Source organism: Cynocephalus volans, chromosome 10, assembly GCF_027409185.1.
Source record: "Cynocephalus volans isolate mCynVol1 chromosome 10, mCynVol1.pri, whole genome shotgun sequence".
In the NCBI taxonomy this organism is placed as follows: domain Eukaryota; kingdom Metazoa; phylum Chordata; class Mammalia; order Dermoptera; family Cynocephalidae; genus Cynocephalus; species Cynocephalus volans.
The window spans coordinates 8,747,633-8,768,396 of NC_084469.1; the positions used below are offsets into that span (position 1 = coordinate 8,747,633).

A 20,764-nucleotide genomic window follows, 5' to 3' on the forward strand; every position below is an offset into this window, starting at 1 on the left:
CAGCCTGGTCACAAGCTCCAGTCCCTTCCTGGACTTGATGCTGTGCATACTTCCAGTAGGTGGCTTCCACATCTTTCTCCCCTGCAGTGGCCCTGCCTTCCCCACCACCTTCTCTGCCTAGCTAATTCCTAGTCCTTCGGGAAAATTCCCCTGATCACCATGAACACCAGGCTGAGTTAGGGGTCCCTCCTTGGGGCTCTGGCAAGGCCCTGTGTGCCACCTTATTATCAGAGGGGGTAGAGCTTCATGGCTAGGTAGGACCTCTCACACTAGAGCAAATAGGTATTAATCCTGGCTCTGCCACTTGCTACTAGTACCTTAGGCAATCACCATGCCTTGGTTTTTTTCTATAAGAAATGTGGGTAATAATGGTACATAACTGATAGAGTTTGGGGAGTACTGAATGAGTAAAACACATGAAGAATTTTCAGAGTGACTTAGTAAGTACCCAATAAATATTAGCTATAATTTATAATCCACCTTGTGCTGTACTTATCTTTATGAGTCTGTCTTCCACTCTGGACTGTGAGGACAGGGATTTTCTCTTAATTATCTTTGTATCCCCAGAGTCTTAGCGTCCGATGCATGGTGGTTGTTCATTCAGATGTCTGTTGGATGGATGAATGAATGAATGAATGAGTATACTCCAAACCTCAGTTTGTTCATCCTGAAATGAGGATATTAAAGCTTACCTCAGAGGGGAATTGTGAACACCAAATGAAGTCAGCACAATGGCCTACTCATTTAACAAATATTCACTGTGCACACTCCTCTCCGCCCCAAGCAAGGTACTGTGCTGGGCTTCTGGAAAACAGACAAGGGCAATGGGATAATAATACATTAGCACTCCGCAATCTCTAAATCTTTGAATATCCATTATCTTTTGTTGATAATGCACCTCAGAAACTATGAGGCACGTTGTACTGTAATCTCCCTCTTATGGAGGAAGAAAGCAAAGGTCAGGGAAGAAAAGTAACGTGTCCTCAGCCACACAGCTCGTTAAAGGGCAGACCCAAATCCTTTGGTTCCAAATCCCATTTCTTTTCACTACACCTTATTTCTCCTACCCCAAAGGAGCCTACGGTCCACACAAATGATTATTATTTAAGTTAGAAGTATAAGTGTCCTAACATATACAGATATAATCTGTGTGTGAATTGCAAGGTTGTGTGTATGTTTGATTGTGACAATGTCAGGCTAACATGCAAGAGCATTCTTTGTGCCTGGGACTGTGCTTTAGAAATTGTATTAGTTCATTTCTGTTGCTTATGACAGAATATCTGAAAAAAGGTAATTTATAAAGAAATGAAATTTATTTCTTGCAGTTTCAGAGGCTGAGAAGCCCAAGGTCCAGGGAACACATCTGGTGAGGGCATTCTTCAAGGCAAGGTATCACATGGTGAGAATGCGCTGAGCAAGAGAGAGCTAACCTCCTCACTTGCTTTCCTTTTAAAGCCAACAGAACCACACCCATTACACCCATTAAACCATCAATGGATTAATCCATTCTCAAAGGTGCAGTCCTCACAATCTAATCACCCCTTAAAGGCCCCACTTTTCTATTACCATAAAAGGATTTCCCACCTTCTTAATACTGTTACAATGGAGATTAAGATTCAGTGAGTTTGGGGGAGACATTCAATCCAGAGCACACATATTTTTATTTATTTATTTATTATTTATTTTTGGCAGCTGGCAGGTACTGGGATCCAAAACCTGGACCTTGGTTATACCACACTCTAACCAACTGAGCTAACTGGCCAGCCCACCATATTATTTCTTTTGACTCAGTCCTCACAACAGCCTTATAAGGCAGATATTATTTCAGTCTTACAAGTGAAGTAATTGCGTCTCAGAGGGCTCAACTATTTAACAACAATCACAGCAAGGAAGTGAATGCATTCTAAGAAAGGTGGGCTCATATTCAGCGTGGTGGGAAGGAGAAGCCTGGAAAGAAAAAAGAAATCAGAAAAGGCTCCATGGAGGAGGTGGCATTTAAGTTGGGCTTTGAAGAATGGTAAGATTCAGACAGGCAGAGATGCAGCTCAGGGAAGCGGAGCAGCAGAGTGAGGAACTGACAGCAAGTATTCACTTTGAGGGAGATTTTTCTAAATCCCTAAGGCTGGAAGCTAGCAGCTTCCTGAGAAAGTGATGCCTGTCATCCGTTGGCAGCCTTTTCCTCGGGAACAACAGACTGGCCCTATACTGCAATCCCCCCAAAACCAAGTCCCAACTTGTGCCTGAATGTCCAAGGTGGTTTGGCGGGCTGCCAAAGAGAACACAAGTACCAGCAGCCCTTGAGGAGCCAAAGATTAGGACTAGGACAAGAGGCAGCAGCTTCCTGAAAACCCTTGGGCATCCAGCCAGTGCTGCCTTTGCCAGCTCTAGAGCAAACTTGGCAAGTCACTGCCCTTCTTTAAGCTTCTGTTTCTCCTTCCGTAAAATGGGCATAATAATATGGGGAAGTGTGTCAAGGACCCACAAAGAGACATGTGAGGCTGGCCAGTTAGCTCAGGTGGTTAGAGTGTAGCCTTATAACACCAAGGTCACAGGTTCAGATCCTAGTGTCTGCCAGCTGCCAAAAAATAAAGAGAGAAAGAGAGAGAGACCTGTGAGAAAGAGCCAAATAGCACCATGCAGCATGAGTCAGTCTTTCTTTGGGGGGGGGTGGGGAAGGGCAGCTGGTCGATATGGAGATCTAAACCCCTGATCTTGATGATGAGTTGGCCTTTCTAATGGCAACTGGGTCCCTTCACAGTTTGTCCTCCCAGTTGTAAGTGGATTGGGAAAAAAAAAAAGTCAGGTGCACATAGCCCTTGAGGATTGGAGCCCCCAAAGTACTTTCTGAAGCAAATGATCTGTTTATATAGTTTATTTATATAAGTTTGCCTTAAATACTTCCACATGTCTCCTCCAGTCTGCCATGCTCCTGCAAGACAGTCGTTCCCAAAGCAACCTTCAAATTTAAAGCAACTATAATTAGAAATCACAAGATTTTTGTTGTGTTATCTTTTTTCTTTTTCTTTTTTTCTCTTTTCTTCTTTCTTTCTTTCTTTTTTTTTTTTTTTTTTTTTTTTTGCTTGTTTGTTTTTAGAACTAAGTAAAGGGCTGGCCAGTTAGCTCAGTTGGTTAGAGCATGGTGCTGATAATGCCAAAGTGCAGGGTTTGATCTCTGTACTGGCCAGCTGCCCAACCCCCTCCAAAAAGAGAGAGAAAATAAAGAAGGGGGGATACAACTGCATATATCAGAGATTAAAAAGCTGAGAAAATATTTTTAAAACTAAGGAACTAAGTAAAAATTATCTTAAAATGAAGAGGGTTATGGACAGCACTTGTATTTTTAAATAAATAATTTTAACAAAAAATGCATATAGAGGAAAAAATTAAGTTCAGATGGAATGATAAGTATACAAGAATTTCCATGAACATTTCACAAAATAAAGAAATAGCAACAAATGTCCTGCCCAGCCAGATATTAGACTTTATAACAAAGATCAAAACAGTATAGTGTTGTCATAGGCAGATAGATCAATGGAACAAAATAGAGAGGCTGAAAACAGATATAAATTTATATGAGTCCTTAATATATAATTAAGATTGCATTTAAAGTCAAGTCCATCAAAGAAAGAGTGGTTGAATAGATTAGAATGTATTTATACAGTGGAACATTACTGTGGAACATTACACAGCCATTGAAGAGAATGAGTAGGAACTATATGTATTGACCTGGAAAAAAATGTTTGTTTGTTGTATGTGGTCAAGTAAAAAATGCAAGTCACTGAGTAAGATGCCTGGCATGATCTCATTTTTAAAAACTTTCAATCTTGACATTATTTCAGATTTACAGAAAAAGTACAATAAGTGGAAGAATTCCTGGTTACTCTTCGCCAAGATGTTAACATTTCACAGATGTTAATATTTTACTACTGCTGTCTCATGCTTCTTTCTAGATAGATAGATAAAAAGACAGACATATACACTTACACGTATTTCTGAATTGTTTAAGAACATGTTGCTGTCAAGATGTCCCTTTACCCCTAAATATATCAATGTGTTTTTCCTGAGTACAAGGATGTATTTTATATAACCGTAGGGCAATTTTAAAGATCAATGAATTAACACTGATCAATACTACTATCTGATGTATGGGTTTTATTCTGATTTCATCCATTGTCTAGCATGATCTCCTTACTCCTCATACTCCCAACTAAGTACTCTTTGCTCCCATAACAAACCTACTAGCAACTTCCAGAATATACTCTCTGCCTTTCCATATACTTTCCCCTTATACTCATAACATCTCATTGGTTGTCCACAGTTTCCCTGCAAATCTTGTCTGTGTTGGGCTGCACGATGGCTCCTAAGGTATCCATGTCCTAATCTGTGGAACCTGTGAATGCTACCTTATATGGCAAAAGGGACTTTTCAGATGTGATTAAATTAAGGATCTTGAGATGGAGATATTATCCTAGATTATCTGGGTGGGCCCTAAATGTGATCACAAGTGTCCTTATAACATAGAAAAGGCAATGTTACCACAGCTGCAGGGATGGTGTGATATGGTCACAACCCAAGGAATACTTTGAGCCACCAGAAGTTGGAAGAGACAAGGAATAGATTCTCCCCTGGAGTCTCTAGAAGGAACCAGCCCTGCCAACACCTTCATTTTAGTTCCATAACACTCACTTCTGCCTTCTGGCCTCTGGAGCTGTGAGATAATAAATTTCTGTTGTTCTAAGCCACTAAACGTGTGTAATTTGTTCCAGCAACAATAGGAAAATTACACAGTGCTCATTTCTTTAGGACTTGGCTGAGACCTCCAGAATACTTCTGCATCATGCCTGGGGTAAGTACCTAAGTCCCCTCACATAGCACTGACCACACCTCATGCCATCATCAGCCTCAGGGTTGGTGTTCTCTATGAGATAGTGAGCTCCTTAAGGGCAGACACCCTGTCTCATTCATACCACCAACCCTAGGGACCAAGCATCCTGCCTGCCACCAAGTAGGCACTCAAGGAATGTAGGCTGAACCAATGAATGAGTGAAAGAAGACAAATTAGATTTAGTCTATTAATGTTGGGTCTTTTTTTATTATTATTATTGTCTGGTTGGTACAGGGATCAAACCCTGCACATTGGTGTTATTGGCAACATGATCTAACCAACTGAGCTAAGCAGCCAGCTCTACATCATGTCTTTATTTATTTTATTTATTTATGGTTTTTTGCGTCTGGCCAGTAAGGGGATCTGAACCCGTAATCTTGGGGTTATAAGGCTGTGCTCTGACCAACCGAGTTAACCGGCCAGTCTACACTGGGTCTTTATCTAAGACTTCACAGTTGACTTTAGCTCTTGAGTTTGACCCAAGAAAAGTAAAAAATTTTATCCAAAGAAAGGTTTTTGTCTTATCCTCTCTACAAAAGCAAGGCTTTCACAACGTTTTGGCAGTTGCTGGGATTGTGGCTTATTTAGTTTTCAATTTTAGCCTGTCAGCAAGGAAGCACTGATCATTTAAGATCATATATGCCTCTGTCTTAAAGCAACTATTAGTTGTATGATCAAAATAAGTTTACTCTGTGCAGCAGTTCAGAGCAATTTCCTTATTTTCACTTTCAATTTGAAAACCAGAAACAACCATTTTTAGAACAATTTTTATCAGCCTTTTTTTGTTTTTTTTTAGTATTCACTACTGGATCTGATTGATGTGGATGGCAGAGTATAAACATTGTGTGTGTTCCAAGTCATTTTAATCTCTTCTTTGAGAATTGAAACTCCCTTTCTCACCCCGTCTCCCTCTTTTTTTTTTTTTTTTTTTTAGTGGGCTTGCCAGTGTAGGAACTGAATCCTTGACTTTTGCATTACAAGGTTGAGCTCTAACTAACTGAGCTAACTGGCCAGCCCTGTCCCCCTTCTTTATGAAGCTGACGGTGTTCTCACCTTTTTTTTTTTTGTCTTTTTCGTGACCCGGCCATTCCCATATAGGATCCGAACCCGCGGCGGGAGCGTCGCTGCGCTCCCAGCGCCGCACTCTCCCGAGTGCGCCACCGGCTCGGCCCGGTCTCACCTTTTTTTCCACCACTCCTAGATCACTGCATTTCTTATTCGACAGCTCCTTTCTCAAACATATAGTGAAGAAAAATCTTTAAAGGGGCCATTTTTCACACACTCCTTGGAAACAGTCAATTATAACAGAGAGTTTTGGAAAATTACACCAGAGAAAAGAAATTTGCTCAAGGTCACTGCTAGAAAAGGCAGTAGGGGTGATTCCAAAGCTGACTCTAAGCCTAAGTAATCATTTTTGCATGAGTAGTTTGCATTCTTTATTTACTTATTTTGGCAGCTGGCTGGTACAGAGATTGAACCCTGGACCTTGGTGTTCTCAGCACTATGCCTCTACCAGCTAAGCTAACCAGCCAGCACCCCTCCTCCCCCCCCTTTTTTTTGGTGGCAGCTGACAAAAGGAATTGAACACTGGACCTAGGTAATGCATTCATTTTTTTGCAGTGTAAACCTCATCAAACAGGCTAGTCCCTGTAACTGATAGATGACACTAGTCAGGAAGCCTTTCTCAGTCCTGTTAATAAAAACTCGGGGGCTGGACGGTTAGCACACCAAGGTCAATGGTTCAGATTTTTGTACTGGCCACTCACAAAACAAACAAAACAACAACAACAAAAATTTATTAAGATACAACATGTATACCATCTTAGAAAATAAAACCAGGGCTGGCCAGTTACTCAGTTGGTTAGAGCACAGTGTTATGACACCAAGGTCGAGGGTTCGGAACTCCATAGTGGCCAGCTGCCAAAAAAAAAAAAAAAAAAAAGAAAGAAAAGAAACCCAGAAACAGGCTTTTTAACAAAAAGCAGCAGTTCTCTACTCCACCCCTTTTGCCAGTCCAATGCCCCCCAAAAAAGTTTTTTTAAAAATTGTGGTAATATAAGCATGAATAAATTTACCTTTTTAATCATTTTTAGGTGCACACTTCAGTGGCATTTAAGCACATTCACAGTGTTATGCAACCATCACCACTGTCCATCTCCAAAACCTTCTCATCTTCCCAAACTGAAACTCTGTATTTATTAAACTATAGCTACCCATCTCTCCCTATTCCCCAGCCCCGGGCAACCATCATTCTACTTTGTCTCCATGAATTTGACTATTCTAGGTACCTCATGTAAGTGGAGTCATACAGTGTTTATCTTTTTATGTCTGGCTTATTTTACTTGGCATAATGTCTTCAAGGTTCACCTGTATTGCAGCATGTTAGAATTTACTTCCTTTTTTTTTTTTTTGGTTTGGCATCTGGCCAATACAGGGATTGAACCCTGGACCTTGGTGTTCTCAGTACCATGTTCTAACCAATGGAGCAAACCTGTCAGCTCCTTCTTCCTTTTTAAGGCTGAATAATATTCTATTGTGTGAATATACCACAGTTTATCCATTCACCTGCTGATAGACATTTGGGGTGTTTCTCCCTATTGACTATTGTGAATAATTCTGTATGAACATTGGTGTACAAATGTCTGCTTGAGTCCCTACTCACAATTCTTTTTTTTTTTTTTTTCCCAGTAGTTGGCCAGTATGGGGATCCAAACACGTGGCCTTGTAATTCTTTTGGGTATAGGAAAAGTTACTTCAAAAAGTTCGTGGAAAAATGGAATTAAAAGATAATACAAATCTTTCCATGAACTTTTTGAACACCCCTTGTATACCCAGAAGTGAAATTGCTGAATCTTATGTTAATTCTATTTTTAATTTTTTGAGGAACCAGCACACTGTTTTCCAAAGTGGCTGTACCATTTTACATTCCCACCAGCAATTCACAAGAGTTCCAATTTCTCCACATCCCCACCAGCGCTTGTTTGTTTTTTATTACAGCCATCCCATTGGGTTTGAGGTGGTATCTCATAGTTTTGATTTGCATTTTCCCTAGTGACTAGTTATGTTAAGCATTTTTTTAAAAATATAATTTAAAAATTTTATTTTATTTTTGGTGGCTGGCTGGGGGTTGTTTTTTTTTTTTTTTTTTTTTTTTTTTTTTTTTTTGGCAAATGGCCAGGATGAGGATTCAAACCCTTGACCTTGGTGATTTAACACCATGCTCTAACCAAGTGAGCTAACTGGCCAGCCTGAACATCTTTTCATGTGCTTACTGTTCATCTGCATGTCTTCTTTGGAGAAATCCAAAGGGAACCATTAGAATAATTTTAACCATTTCTGTTTTATCTTCTTCTGCTAGTTACCTCTAAGTAATATACTTATTCTGCCATTTCTTGATTATTTATTTGATAGACAAGGATTTGCACCCCATCTCTCCTCCCTAAGTTCTCTTAATGTATTTTTATTACTTTTGTACACAATAACATTTTTCTTTACTTCATGTACCGTCCCGCCTCCTCCTGCCCCTTACCTCTCAACTACTGTCAAGTGTAACTTTGAAGGTTAGTAATATCTACATTCTATTCCCTCACTGTGATTAAGTCTTTCAGACTTTATTCATAGGTCGATGCTAAAAATTTTTAAAAATCAGTAAATGATGTTTCCCTTTTGAGCCTCTTTTTGAAGCACAGAAGGGAAGGATATTGGCAAAGGGAGGGGAATAAGGGCTTTCTCAGGGTAGCCAAAGGCATGAGCAAAACCACAGGGACCATAAACTATGCATGTCATGTGCAGCACACAGCAGACATACTTAGCTCAGGCAGAAAGCCCCTTGGGGAGCAATGGAGAACCTAATAGTTTGGAGGGATGGGGAGGGAAGTTGGAGATCCTGAATGGTCTATGTGCTCTGCTTCCCACTTTCCTATACTGACCAAGAATTCTAAGTCACATGATCCTGCTACCATGACTCAGGGACACCCACATCAGGCCTCTTGACTTTTCTTTCTCCCAGGCCTCCTCGCCATCCACGGAACCAGTGCCTATCAAAGCTTTGCAGAGATTAAACAAAACAAAACAAAACAAAAAACAGTTCCTCCTCCTAAAAGAGGTTTGCAATTTCTAACACAGAGGTAGGTTTCAGAGTGAAGACAGAAGAGGAAGGCGAGGAAGGAGAAAGAAACTAACAATCACTGAAAACTGGCCAAGTCCCAGTTTTGTGCCACCTACTCAAATCCTCATCCCAACCCTCTGTGTGAAGTTGTTATTTATTATCCCCATTTTACAGATGATGACTGAAGTTGGACATGTCCCCACGACTTGCCCAAAACCACAAGGTGAGTATTGGCAGAGTCTTGGCCTGTGCTTGAGTGGATGAACCTCTGTGGGACTCAGTTTCTTCATCCATAAAAAAAGAGACACATTCCAACGCATGCCTCTTCCTTGCAGAGTGTTTGTGAGGCCCAGAGATAACATCCTTGAAGAGCCTGGCATGAGGGAGATATCCTGAAACTGGTGCCTGTGATTCTATGGCATGTGTGCCTGGAAAGAGTCAGGAGAGCCCAATGTTTTAAAAAGCCCAGGCTGGAACAAAGTTCAAGGAGAAACTTGTCCCTTTCTGCCCTGAGGACTGACCCTCAAATTATCAAGAAGAGTGGAAGATCTTAAAAGATCAGTATCTACCCTTCATTTCACAGTCCCAGAGAGGGGCAACAATTGACCCGGGGTCACCCAACAAGCTAGAAGCAGAGCCTGCTAGGCAGGGCTGGGACCACGGACTTGGGATACTTTCAGCACCTCAGAGTCCCTGGGCAGGGCTAACAGCGACAGTGAGTGAGTTTAATTAGGAAGGTGCACCCTGCAAACCCAGCTCCTCATGATCTCTCTGCTCCTTTGTATCCTTCCTGCCCCAACCCCACACAACTTGAAGTGTGGAGACCCCCACCAGGAGCCAGGGTTCTAGGGGGATTTGAAGTCCCTCTCGGGATCATAAAAAGGAGCAGCATGGACTCCTTCTCGTGACCTGACCAAAATCAAGCCAAAGTTCCCAGATAAAGGCAAAGGTCTCCTCAGGCCAGACTCCACCCTTAGTGGCCCTTTCTGCCTGGTGGGATTTACATCTCCTACAGGTCAGGAGAGGGGAGGTCACCCTGCCAGGCCCTTTCTCCCAGTCCTCTCCCCCTCCTTCTCTGGAGGAAGGGTCAAGGCTAGGCCAAGACAGAGCCGACCTGGAACATGTATGAACTGTGCCACTCTTTGGTACCCAGTGCCACTTTTCCCAACCAGGATCACAGATGGACAATCACCTTCTCTCTGTCCCCGCCTGTGGCTCTGTCCAGGTCTTCGTACCCCACCCCACCTGGGCTTCGGGGGGCTGTAAGGAGGGGCTGTAGAGAGAATGAAAAGGGCAGGTGGGCTGACTTCCCACAGAGTTGCTTTCCATTCACGTCTGGGGCAGCGCAGGGGCTTGTGCTTTAGGCACCAAGCTGGGGCAGGCCGGTGGGGGATGGGACATACAGGTCCCCGTCTATGATGCTGCCACCTTACAGGGGCACAGCTCTGGAACCCAAGGCAGAAGCACAGGGGAGGGATGGGAGAGGCCTCGCGTGAGATGGGGGTACCAACTGGCATCCCTTCTGAAGCTGACGTCTGGCCTCAGCTGGGACTCGCCTCTGCGCCAGCGGGCCTGGAGGGGGCTCTCCTGCGGCACCCTTTGTCCCCGCTGTCTTCGCAGCCCCGCGGGCCCTCTGCTCCAGCTGGCACGCCTCGGGGTGCTTCGTGCCAGCTGGTACGGCCTCTGGCTAGCGACCGGGGAGCCAGCACGTGACCCCCGTGCTACAACGGGGGGCATCGGTGCGGGGCCAGAGGGCAAGGCCCTTGCGCCCCCCCAAACCCCCATGTGGTTAGAAGGGAGATCCGTCTGGGGCTGCAGTCGGGGCCTCCGGATCCAGCGGGAAACCAGGGCAATTCTTCGACGGTGGGAGGGGGCGCGCCTCGGGGTCCGAGGGGAAGGTGGCCCCCGAGCGGAGTCGCCACCTCGTCGCCCCGCCCCTCCCCGCCCGGACCGAGGCCTCCACACCCCATAGGCAGCGGTTGCCCTCCCCGCCTCCCCGCCTGCTCGGCGCTCGCCCCGCCTCGGCCCACTTTAAAAGTTTACTCGAGCCCGGACGCGGGTGAAGAGAGCCATGGCTGTCTACGTCGGGATGCTGCGCCTCGGGAGGCTGTGCGCCTGGAGCCCGGGGGCGCTGGTGGCCCGGGCCGTCCTCTCTCGGAGTTGGCAGGAAGCGAGGTTGCAGGGGGTCCGCCCCCTCAGGTACGGGGCCCGGGAAGGGAGGGGCTGGGGTCGCCCCCCGGGACGGGATCTTGGGGGTCCTGCAGAGCTTCGCTGGGGACCGATCCCACTCGGGCTGGGAGGCCCGCAAGCTGCCCCGTCTTTGGATGGCGCGCCCTGGGGAGTAGGTACCCCTTTCCCCCTCCCCCAACCTTGGCACCTAGACAACAGGAAAAGCTGGCCTTGCTCGCTGGATTAGGAGCTGCAGCTGGTGGCAGCTGGTGGCTGCTGTGATCCTTCGCTGACTCTGAGTTCTCGTCCAGGACTCTAGATTCTTTCCTTTATAGGGCACATAGAAGGCCAGGAGTGTGGGCCTTTGGCAGTGTATCCTGCTCCCAGGACACTGCCTCTGAGCTGGAACCCCTTCAGGGATAACCTTGGGGATCAGCCCTAGTTGCCCCCACCCAGGCCACTAAATCTAGCAGTCTCCCCGCTCCTCATCAAACACTGCTTTTGCTCCTTCCTACATACTCCCGGGCCTGTTTTCTTCTGTCCTCTGTGCAACGGATGGGGCTGGCAGGCTGCTTCGCCACCTGGGTAGCAGTATAACTGCCTTCCTGGTGTCACCAGTCTTTGGGAGGACCCCTTGAGATTGCAAATGTGAAAGTGCCTTGGTTACGTAAGGCTGGCTCCCAGTGGACCAATGCTATCAGTGGTCTTGTCTCCAACACTCAGCAGGGGGGAGGCCTGCCCACCACTGAGCCTGCCCTGCCACCCAAACCGGCCAGATACTAAGTCTGTGGTCAGGATGCCATTTTTTGACACCAGGTGGGCTGGGCACGGGAAAGGGAGAAGAAGCCTGAAAAGGGCTGCATCTCAGAGAACTAGATTTGGTATTTAAAACAAACAAATAAGCAAAATGGGTGGGAGGAGTTGGATGGCAATGTAAAGTCCTGTTTGGCTAGATCTCCAAGATCACAAGGTTTTGAACTTGCTGGTTCCTGAAAGTGTGCACTGCTTTAACATCACTCTGCCTCATTCCTGAGAAAACCCAGTGAATCAAGACTCGTTCATAGGTTTGGGTGAAGAGAGCTGGGTCCTCTTGTAGCTCTGTCACTCACTCCTTTCCAGTGCCTCCCTAGGCTCCCAGCCTCTCCTCTGGACTCGTAAGTGCCCCCTCAGGCTGTGAGGACTCTAAGGAAAGTGAGTCCCAAAAAATGTACATATTTTATGGTGCTAAATGAGGTCATATCAGATTCCTGACTCTTGACCTTGTGAGTGAACTACTCTGTAGGTCACTTACCTGCTACGGGCCTTTGATCTCTGAGGGTGGAGGCACCGGGCCTCAGAGAAATTCTGTCTCTGTGTCAGAGACCCATTTATTCAGAGAGAACAGATTTCCTGAGCATTTAGCCTAAATCTTTCCCATCCCTCACACTCCCTCCTTTGTGCACCCTTATCAGCTGACTGGTGGGTTTTGTTTGTTTGTTTGTTTTTTAAGATGACAGGTAAGGGTATCTTAACCCCTGACGTGGTGTTGTCAACACCACGCTCTCCCAAGTGAGCCAACTGGCCATCCCTATATAGGGATCCGAACCCGTGGCCTTAGTGTTATCAGCACCACACTCTCCAAAGTGAGCCACGGGCTGGCCCATGACTGGTGGTTTTACCTGATTTCTCTCCTACTCTCTTCTTCAGAAGCCTCAGGAATCTCAAACATTCCTGAGACCATATGCTGTGCCAAGCACCTCGAGGGTACTATGCGTATGGAAGCCATAGACTTCAGTCCTCAGTCTTCCAGAAACATGCAGTCTAGTGAGAGGAAGAGATAAATCAAAGTGATCACTCTTCAGTGTTCCAAGTGCTATGGTGTGGAAAGCACCTGGGCTTCTATCCTCTGCCCTTTCTGGTCAGCACAGTTTGCTTTCCTGCTGCACAATAGCCCAGGTCTGTTATTTATGAAATCCCCAGTTTTGCCTGATAGGAAAGAACAAGAATTTAGAAACCAGACTGTCTTGGGTGACATCCCTGGCTCCTCCACCTACTGGCTGTGTAACCTTGAACATGTTATTACTTAGCCACTAAGCCTGGTTAGTTTGTTGTTAATACTACCTACTTGCTGGGTGGTTGGGCCATTGAACAAAAGCTTCCTCATCTCCTCAGCCTTTCCTTGGAGGCAGGGCTGGTCCCTGTAAACCTTTGAATGGTGTCTGGGTGGGAATTCCAACTGATCTGAAAGTATAAGAAGATCCTCCTCTGTGTCCTCTTCCTTGGACCTGATTCTTTCCCCTGGTCGGTTGTCAAGATGGTGGCTTCTGCCCAGCTGCAAGTCAAGTCCTTGGATCTGCTGGACATCCCCCTCTCCATCCAAGTCAGGGCTGTCCAGAGTCTTTTTCCCTGGAAGGAATGAAAAAGCTCTTCAGGGCTCCTCACCCGCCAATCCCTCCCCTTGTCCACATTCCCCTTTCCCCATGGAAGGTGGATGGGCTAATCTGGGGCTTCAGGGAGCCTCCAAGGACACACCTAGGGTAAGCAAGCTTCCTCAAGACCTCCCCTAACTAAAGTGGGTCTAGGGCTGACTGTGAGGCAGCTGCATGCAGGGTATTGAGAATACTAGGAACTGGGAAGGATGGAAGCAGCAGTGGCTTAAGCCTCTCAGAATTGGATGTGGTGCTCAGAGCTGGGGATCCAGTGGCTTGGTGCTGATGATAGGAACAGAAGGGTAGGTGAGCTTCATGGACCACCCTCCAGGAGGGTAGCTAGCATCATGTGGGACTAACAACTTAAACATGCAAATGGAACTATAATATGCTGATCTATGTAACGAGCTTGTGTTAAACCTGAAGTGTTTGGGGTGGAAACCATGAATAGTTGCCAAAAAAAGGCTCTTCCCATAATACCCAAAGGATGATTTACAAATGATTTGGTAGTGATATCCCTACGCATTCCACTGGGGATCCTCCGTTCTAAATGTAACAATAGAAAATAAACTATGAACTCAGATATTGCTGTGGGTCAGCTGTGTCCCCTAGAAGTTCATGTATTAGAAACTTAATCTCCATTGTAACAATGTTAAGAGGGTGGGAAATCCAATTATGGTAATTGACAGGTGGTGCCTTTTAAGAGGTGCGCTAGTGAATGGCTCAATCCATATCCATTCATGGAGTAACTGGTTATTAGTTTAATGGGTGGTCATGGGTGTGGTTCTGATGGCTTTATGAGGAGAGCCAGTGAGTGGATTAGCTCTCTTACTCAGCCATTCCTTCACCCTGTCATTCTCTGAGTTGCCACCAAAAGCCCCTCACCAGATCTGTTCCCCGGACACTGGGCTTCCCAGTCACCAAAACTGTAAAAAAATAAATTTCATTTGTTTATAAATCATCCCATTTTAGGTATTCTGTTATAAGCAATGGAAACAGACTACGACATTGTAATCGGTGAACGGTTCACATCTATTTTAGTTACCCTCCCTTACCTCGCATGCAGTAGATTGCAGTCTACTGTGGAGGCTGCAGCAGGGGATACAAAAGTGAATGAACTTGTTTTCACTGGAAGAGTTCTTTGCCTTTTTAAAAGAGATCTACAGGGGAAGACCAAAGACACCGTGCAGTACCAGGAAGAATATCAGTCAAAGCAGGAAGAATCTGATTGGTGGGAATGGGAGGGATGACTTCCTAAAGAGCATGGGGTTTGAGCCTGATTTCTGAAATGATAGGGCTATAGCTTGAAGTATGAAGCCTTCATACTTGTACAAAATCTTACTTGTGCTTGGATCATTAAGAACCCTGAGTATGAAGCCCTCCTAATCTCTCACATTATTTTACTTATTCATACTACAAACCGAAACTTTGGAGCCGGACAGATCTGCGTTCAAATGAATCACTTTCTCGCTCAGTAGTTTTTGACTTAAGCTGAACTTGACTTTTCTCAGAAAGTGTTCAACACAGCATGGCACCAAGTACATGTTCAACCAATTTCAGCTGTGAATTGTTTTACAGGTGGTGCTTGTGTGACAATGGCTTGCATGTTCTCGCAGTGACTCCGTGGCCCATGGTTTAGTAACTGTATGGAGTATAGGAGGGAGGAGGTTCCGGCATGGAGAACTGCCTAAGCAAAGGTGGGGCTACTCAGAATGTGTTGACAGGACTGTGCTTATGCAGACGGTTGGAATAAAGCTGATCATACAGCAACATACGGGCTATAATTTCATTTCTTGAGTTGGCCTTGACATGGGAGTGCCCTAATAATGACTGGTAACAAGTATGCCAGGTGCCTCTCCCTTCATTACTAAACAAGTTGTGTTTCTAGCTTACGAGTCACATTTTGTAAACCCCAGTGGCGTGTATGTGTTTCTCGATTTGAGAGTTAGATGACAGGAAAGCAAGTCCCAGCCCTACCGCTTCTAACTTAATCTGGCTTTAGGCAAGTAACGTAACCTCTCTGGATCTTAGTTTCTTTGTAAATTAGGCTGCTTGGACAAGAGGCGTTCTACATTTCTGTAGATATTCTGTGATTCTGAAAGAGGCTGGGGTTTGAACCTGATCCCTGAAACCGATAGGGCTGTGGTTAGAAGTAAGAAGCCTCATACTTGTATGAAATCTCATTTGTGCTTGACCCCTTACAGACTCTGAGTTTGAATCCCTTCTAACCTCCTGACATTCTGTGATTCTGTAGTCCTCTGAGTGAACAGAAAATATCAAGAATTTTGATACTAGAAAGCTGAGATCAAGGTGTTGTATGTACCTCAGTAACCCCACTGCTGACTCCTGGACTCTCTTCCCCTAGAGGCTCTGTCCAAGTGCTCCAAGGGAACACCTGCAGCCTGGTTGCCTCTTGACACCAAGTGTTTCAGGCTTTCAGAAACGTCCCTGTTTTCTTGAAAGAGTTCGCTGGGCCCAAATAATATGTACTTTTTCTGCATACCCACAAATATACATACACCAGTGGTTCTATAGATGGTGAGAATGGAACTTTCCACCAAGATGGAGTATCTTGTTCAAAATCTTTATTGTAGCTCTTAGTATTTGGGAGTTCTTTGTAGCCTGTGTCCGTCAACAGCTGTAGACTCCTTCAGGGAGGCTATGTTGGGTGATGGATAGATCATGGGACTTTATGGTATAATTATATACACAGCAGAGATCTTAAGTGTACAGTTTGATGAGTTTTATTATTTTTTTGGTGGCTGGCTGGTATGGGGTTCTGAACCCTCAACCTTGGTGTTACAACACCATGTTGAGCTAACTGGTCAGCCTCAAGATTTTGTTCATTTGTTTGTTTTTATACACACACACACACACACACACAAACACACACACACATATATAATTTTTTTTTTTTTTTGGCAGCTGGCTGATAAGGGGATCTGAACCCTTGACTTTGGTGTTATTTTTTAAAATATAGTATGTGAAACAAAGTTCATTTTTTACTGAGGACTTTTTAAATTTTTATTTATTTATTTTTTAAGATGACCGGCAAGGGGATCTTAACCCTTGACTTGGTTTTGTCAGCACCACGCTCTCCCAAGTGAGTTAACCGGCCACTAAGGACCTTTTTTAAACATCATAGTTATTCTTGTGTATTTAATGTCCACCATGCACTAAAATGGCCATTAATTAAGAAAATTACCATTTAGTAGTGCTCTGTTTTGGATTTTATTTGTCACAATAGCCCCTCCATTTTCTTGAACAGTAGTAGCTGCACATTGTAGCTGGTATAAATGTATCACTCATCTATGCAGCTACAAAAAATTATAACCTTATTTCAGGATAAAACAGTTATTACAGGTGCAAACTCAGTAGTTCAGGGTTATCCTTTCCTGCCCAAGCATTGGCCGTCTCTACTTCCGTATCAGGTACCACAGGAAGGTCAACCACTAGCCTAGTGTCTCTGTGCAAATTAGGAAAAGGAGCACCCGAGAGGATGCAGCTCCCTGGCACGTGGCATGGTGAGTTGCACATGAGCTGGAAGGATGGTGTATTGGGATCATGAATGTTGAGGTGGTGTGCATGGGAGATAGGACAGGAGATCCTGCCTTTCAGTGTGTTGGACCATTTAGCTAGAACACAAGAGTGAATGTGTTGAATGAGGACTGAGGCTTTCCTATGAGTACAGCACATGAACTACATAGACAGATCAGGACTCTTCCTGGTTGCGTAAATGTGGGTCTTGGATTTTGCCCTTCACATGACAGATCCTGTGGATCTTCTGTCTATGCCAGGAAGTTGCTCCATCTTTTAAACATTTTAGGTACCCTTGTATTTTTCCTTTTAAAACTTTCATATGGAAAAAAATTATAAACACCACTGCACAGTAAAATAACACACCTGTGTACCTGACACATAGAGTTACCATTTAACCAGAAAATTATAAATAAAATAATTTAAACATTGCAGATCAAGTTGAAGTCCCTTTTATATGTCTCCTGTCATAAGTATAATATATGTCATATCAGAGCTTTTTCTCAATAGACTTTATTTTTATAGCAGTTTTAGGTTTACAGGGAAATTAAGCAGAAAGTACAGATAGTGTCCATATCCATTAGTATGGTACATTTGTTACAGTTATAAACCAATATTGATCTATTATTATTAACTCGATTTTGCATTAGGGTTCCCTCGTTGTGTTGTACAGTTCTGTGGGTTTTGCAAAATGCATACTGTCATTTATTTACCATTATCAGAGCATGTTTTATACTTTTTTTTTTTAAAGATGACCGGTGAGGGGATCTCAACCCTTGGCTTGGTGTTGTCAGCACCACGCTCAGCCAGTGAGCGAACCGGCCATCCCTATATGGGATCCGAACCCGGGGCCTTGGTGTTATCAGCACCGCACTCTCCTGAGTGAGCCACGGGCTGGCCCCATGTTTTATACTTTTAATATGTCTCTGAATCCACGGACAGTAAGTATATTGTATCATTTGGTCTGTATTTAAAGTTTACATTTCTTAAAACATGTAAACACAATCATGCCATGTGAGTAATAAGTGTTCTTAGGTTTTGCAATTTTTTGTTTCCATAAATAAAACATATTATGCTTTTGTTATTTCAGCAAAAGTAGTATCATAGTTTCCTTCTTTTTTTACTCAGGAGTATGTGTTTTTGATGTCTATTCACATTGACACTTATAGATCTAGGCTGTTTGTTTTACCTGCTCTATAGTAGTCCATTGTATGACTAACAATGGAATTGCTCTGTTGAAGAGTTGCCATTCTCAGCTTTACTAGACATTGCCCTGAAGAGTCTGTGCTACCGTGACCACCACTGCAGCAAGTGTTGCGGTTTCCTCACATGCCTGCAAACGCTTAGTACTGCAGGACTTTAAAGTGTTTGGTACTCTGGTGGGGGCAAAAGGGTAACTTATTGTGGTTTTAATTTACATTTTACTGATTATCAGCAGTGAGATTGGGGTATCTTTTGAAATGTTTATTGTCAAACCTGTTCATATTCTTTGCCTGTTTATTGTGTTAGATTATTTGTTCTTATTGATTTGTGGGGTTTTTTGTTGTTGTTGTTTTCTTTTTTACTTACAGGCTAAATATTAATTCTTTTCTCTTATATATAAAATGAAATTTGTAAACCGAGGCAGTTGTATGTCTTTTAGCCTTGATGATGTATGTTTTTCTTAGGACCTAGGGACCGGCCTTGCATCCAGTTCCTGTGGGGGGAGGGGCAGAGGCCAGTCTATGACCTGGAACAAAACAGGATATTGCTTTCAATTTCATTTCTTCTTTTGGCAGCTGGCCAGTATGGGGATCAATTTCATTTATAAAGCCTTGCTGGTGGCTAGCATGGCGCCACCCCAGGAAAGCGGCTTGTGGAATGTCCCTGCAGTTCTATGGGCCTCTCACAACAAGTCATGGTTCTTTTGTTTGTTTGTTTTGTTTTGTTTTTGGTGACTGGCCGGATTGGTATACAAACACATAACCGTGGTGTTACCAGCACCATGCTCTCCCAAGTGAGCTAACCGGACAGCCTCTAAGTCACAGCTGAGTCCACCAATCCTTCCTCCCCGGTGCCATCAGAAAGGATTAAGAGGTGTTGCTCAGCACCTGAGGCAGTTCTAACCTCTGGCCGGGGCAGGGTCCACCTGCAAACATCTGGCCCAAATTTCAAGAACCTTCTCTCAACAGATAATATGCAATAGCAGGCAAAACAAACAGCTTCTCCTCTTAAGTTGCCGACCTGTTTGCTTATTTGCAATCATCCCTGCTTCTGCTGGGCTCTCCCTGTGCTATCTACCAGACCCTATCAGATTTGTGGAATCCTTTGTGCCCACAGTGACCTCTAGCCCAGGACTTCGGTTGCCAGACCTGGAATTGCCACAGCTTCCATTTGAAGTTCCCTGAACCAGCCAGCCCGTGTTTTTCTTCCAGTTCCTGCCCATAGCCTAAGCTGGGCTGGGCAGAGTCAATACTGGGGCACAACGATTTCCAAGTTGGTCTTGCACCAGGGGTGCAAAGCCATTTAGGTTGGTGCTGGGACAGGAGAGCTGGAATCAAAACAGAGATCAGAGGCAGCAAAGAGGATGAATCAGATACCACAAATAAATCATGGAAAAATGCCAGTGTGTGCTTGAGGGCTGCAAAGTGGGTAGCCTAGTGGGGCAGCTGCTGAAGGGACCTTCCTAGTTGGGGTTCTCTGTGGGCCCATGACACTCAGAAGGCCCCATCAGCTATTGGGGCCCCCAGGGTAGCCTGTGAATGGGCTGAAGTATAAAGAACAGTACACTCAGAAAGAGGTCCAGATTTGCCACTCACCAGGGGCAGAGCCTTAAAAAACGAACCTCTTGCTTCTTCATCCATAAACAAAATGGTCTGAGACCAATGTGAGGATCATGGGAGACACATGTGGAAGTTCTTTTTAAGCCATAAGACTCTACAAAGATTTGTTTTGTATTGTATGAAGTCTTTGGAAGCCAGACAGTCCTGGGTTTGAATCCCAGCTTGGTTGCCTACTCGCTCTGTGGCTTTGGGTGAGGCACTACATTTCTTTGGGTCTATTCCTTCATCTGTAAAATGGATATTTATTTTGGTCGAGGAGTCGTTATGAAGATCACAGGAGCTCGTGCATGGGGAATGTTTAGAAGAGAGCTGGCATGGGGACACTCTGGTAAATGTAAGCTCACTTTACTCTGAAATGTGCTTTTCACCTAAAATATATTAAACGTTTTTCCATATCATAAAATAGAGTATCTTCATTTTTTAATAGCATAGTGTTCTGTTGTACAGATGCTGTATAATTTAGTTCTGTAGTCCCTTACACATAGGAATAAAGATTTTTCCCAATTCTTTGCTAAGTAGCAATTAATGTCCTTATTCATGCCTTTAAGACATTTGTTAGGGGGTTTTTTGTTTTGTTTTTTAATTTACTTATTTATTTTTTGTTGGTTTTTTTTGTTTTTGTTTTTTTTGGCTGGTTGATATGGGGATCCAAACCTTTGATGTTGGTGTTATCAGCACTACACTCTAGTGAGTTAACTGGCCAGCCCAATTTTTCTGTTTTTCAGGATAGATTCCTAAAAGTAGAATTTCTGGGTCAAAGAGGATGCATATACAAAATGTTAATACGTATTACCAAATCCAATCCAGATTTTTGGGTTCTGAAGCTTACACAATT

The 20,764-nt window shown here is 44.1% G+C and overlaps 1 protein-coding gene across 3 annotated transcripts in view; it reads left to right on the forward strand.

Annotated features, from left to right (window-relative positions):
• The first annotated feature begins 11,064 nt into the window (after positions 1 to 11,064).
• ACSF2 (acyl-CoA synthetase family member 2) overlaps positions 11,065 to 20,764 on the forward strand; it is a 38,673-nt gene continuing 28,973 nt past the window's right edge. For all 3 annotated transcript variants that reach the window (XM_063110147.1, XM_063110148.1, XM_063110149.1), the window contains exon 1: positions 11,065 to 11,192. In XM_063110147.1, the coding sequence (XP_062966217.1) occupies positions 11,065 to 11,192 (128 nt within the window). The remainder of the gene's footprint in view (positions 11,193 to 20,764) is intronic.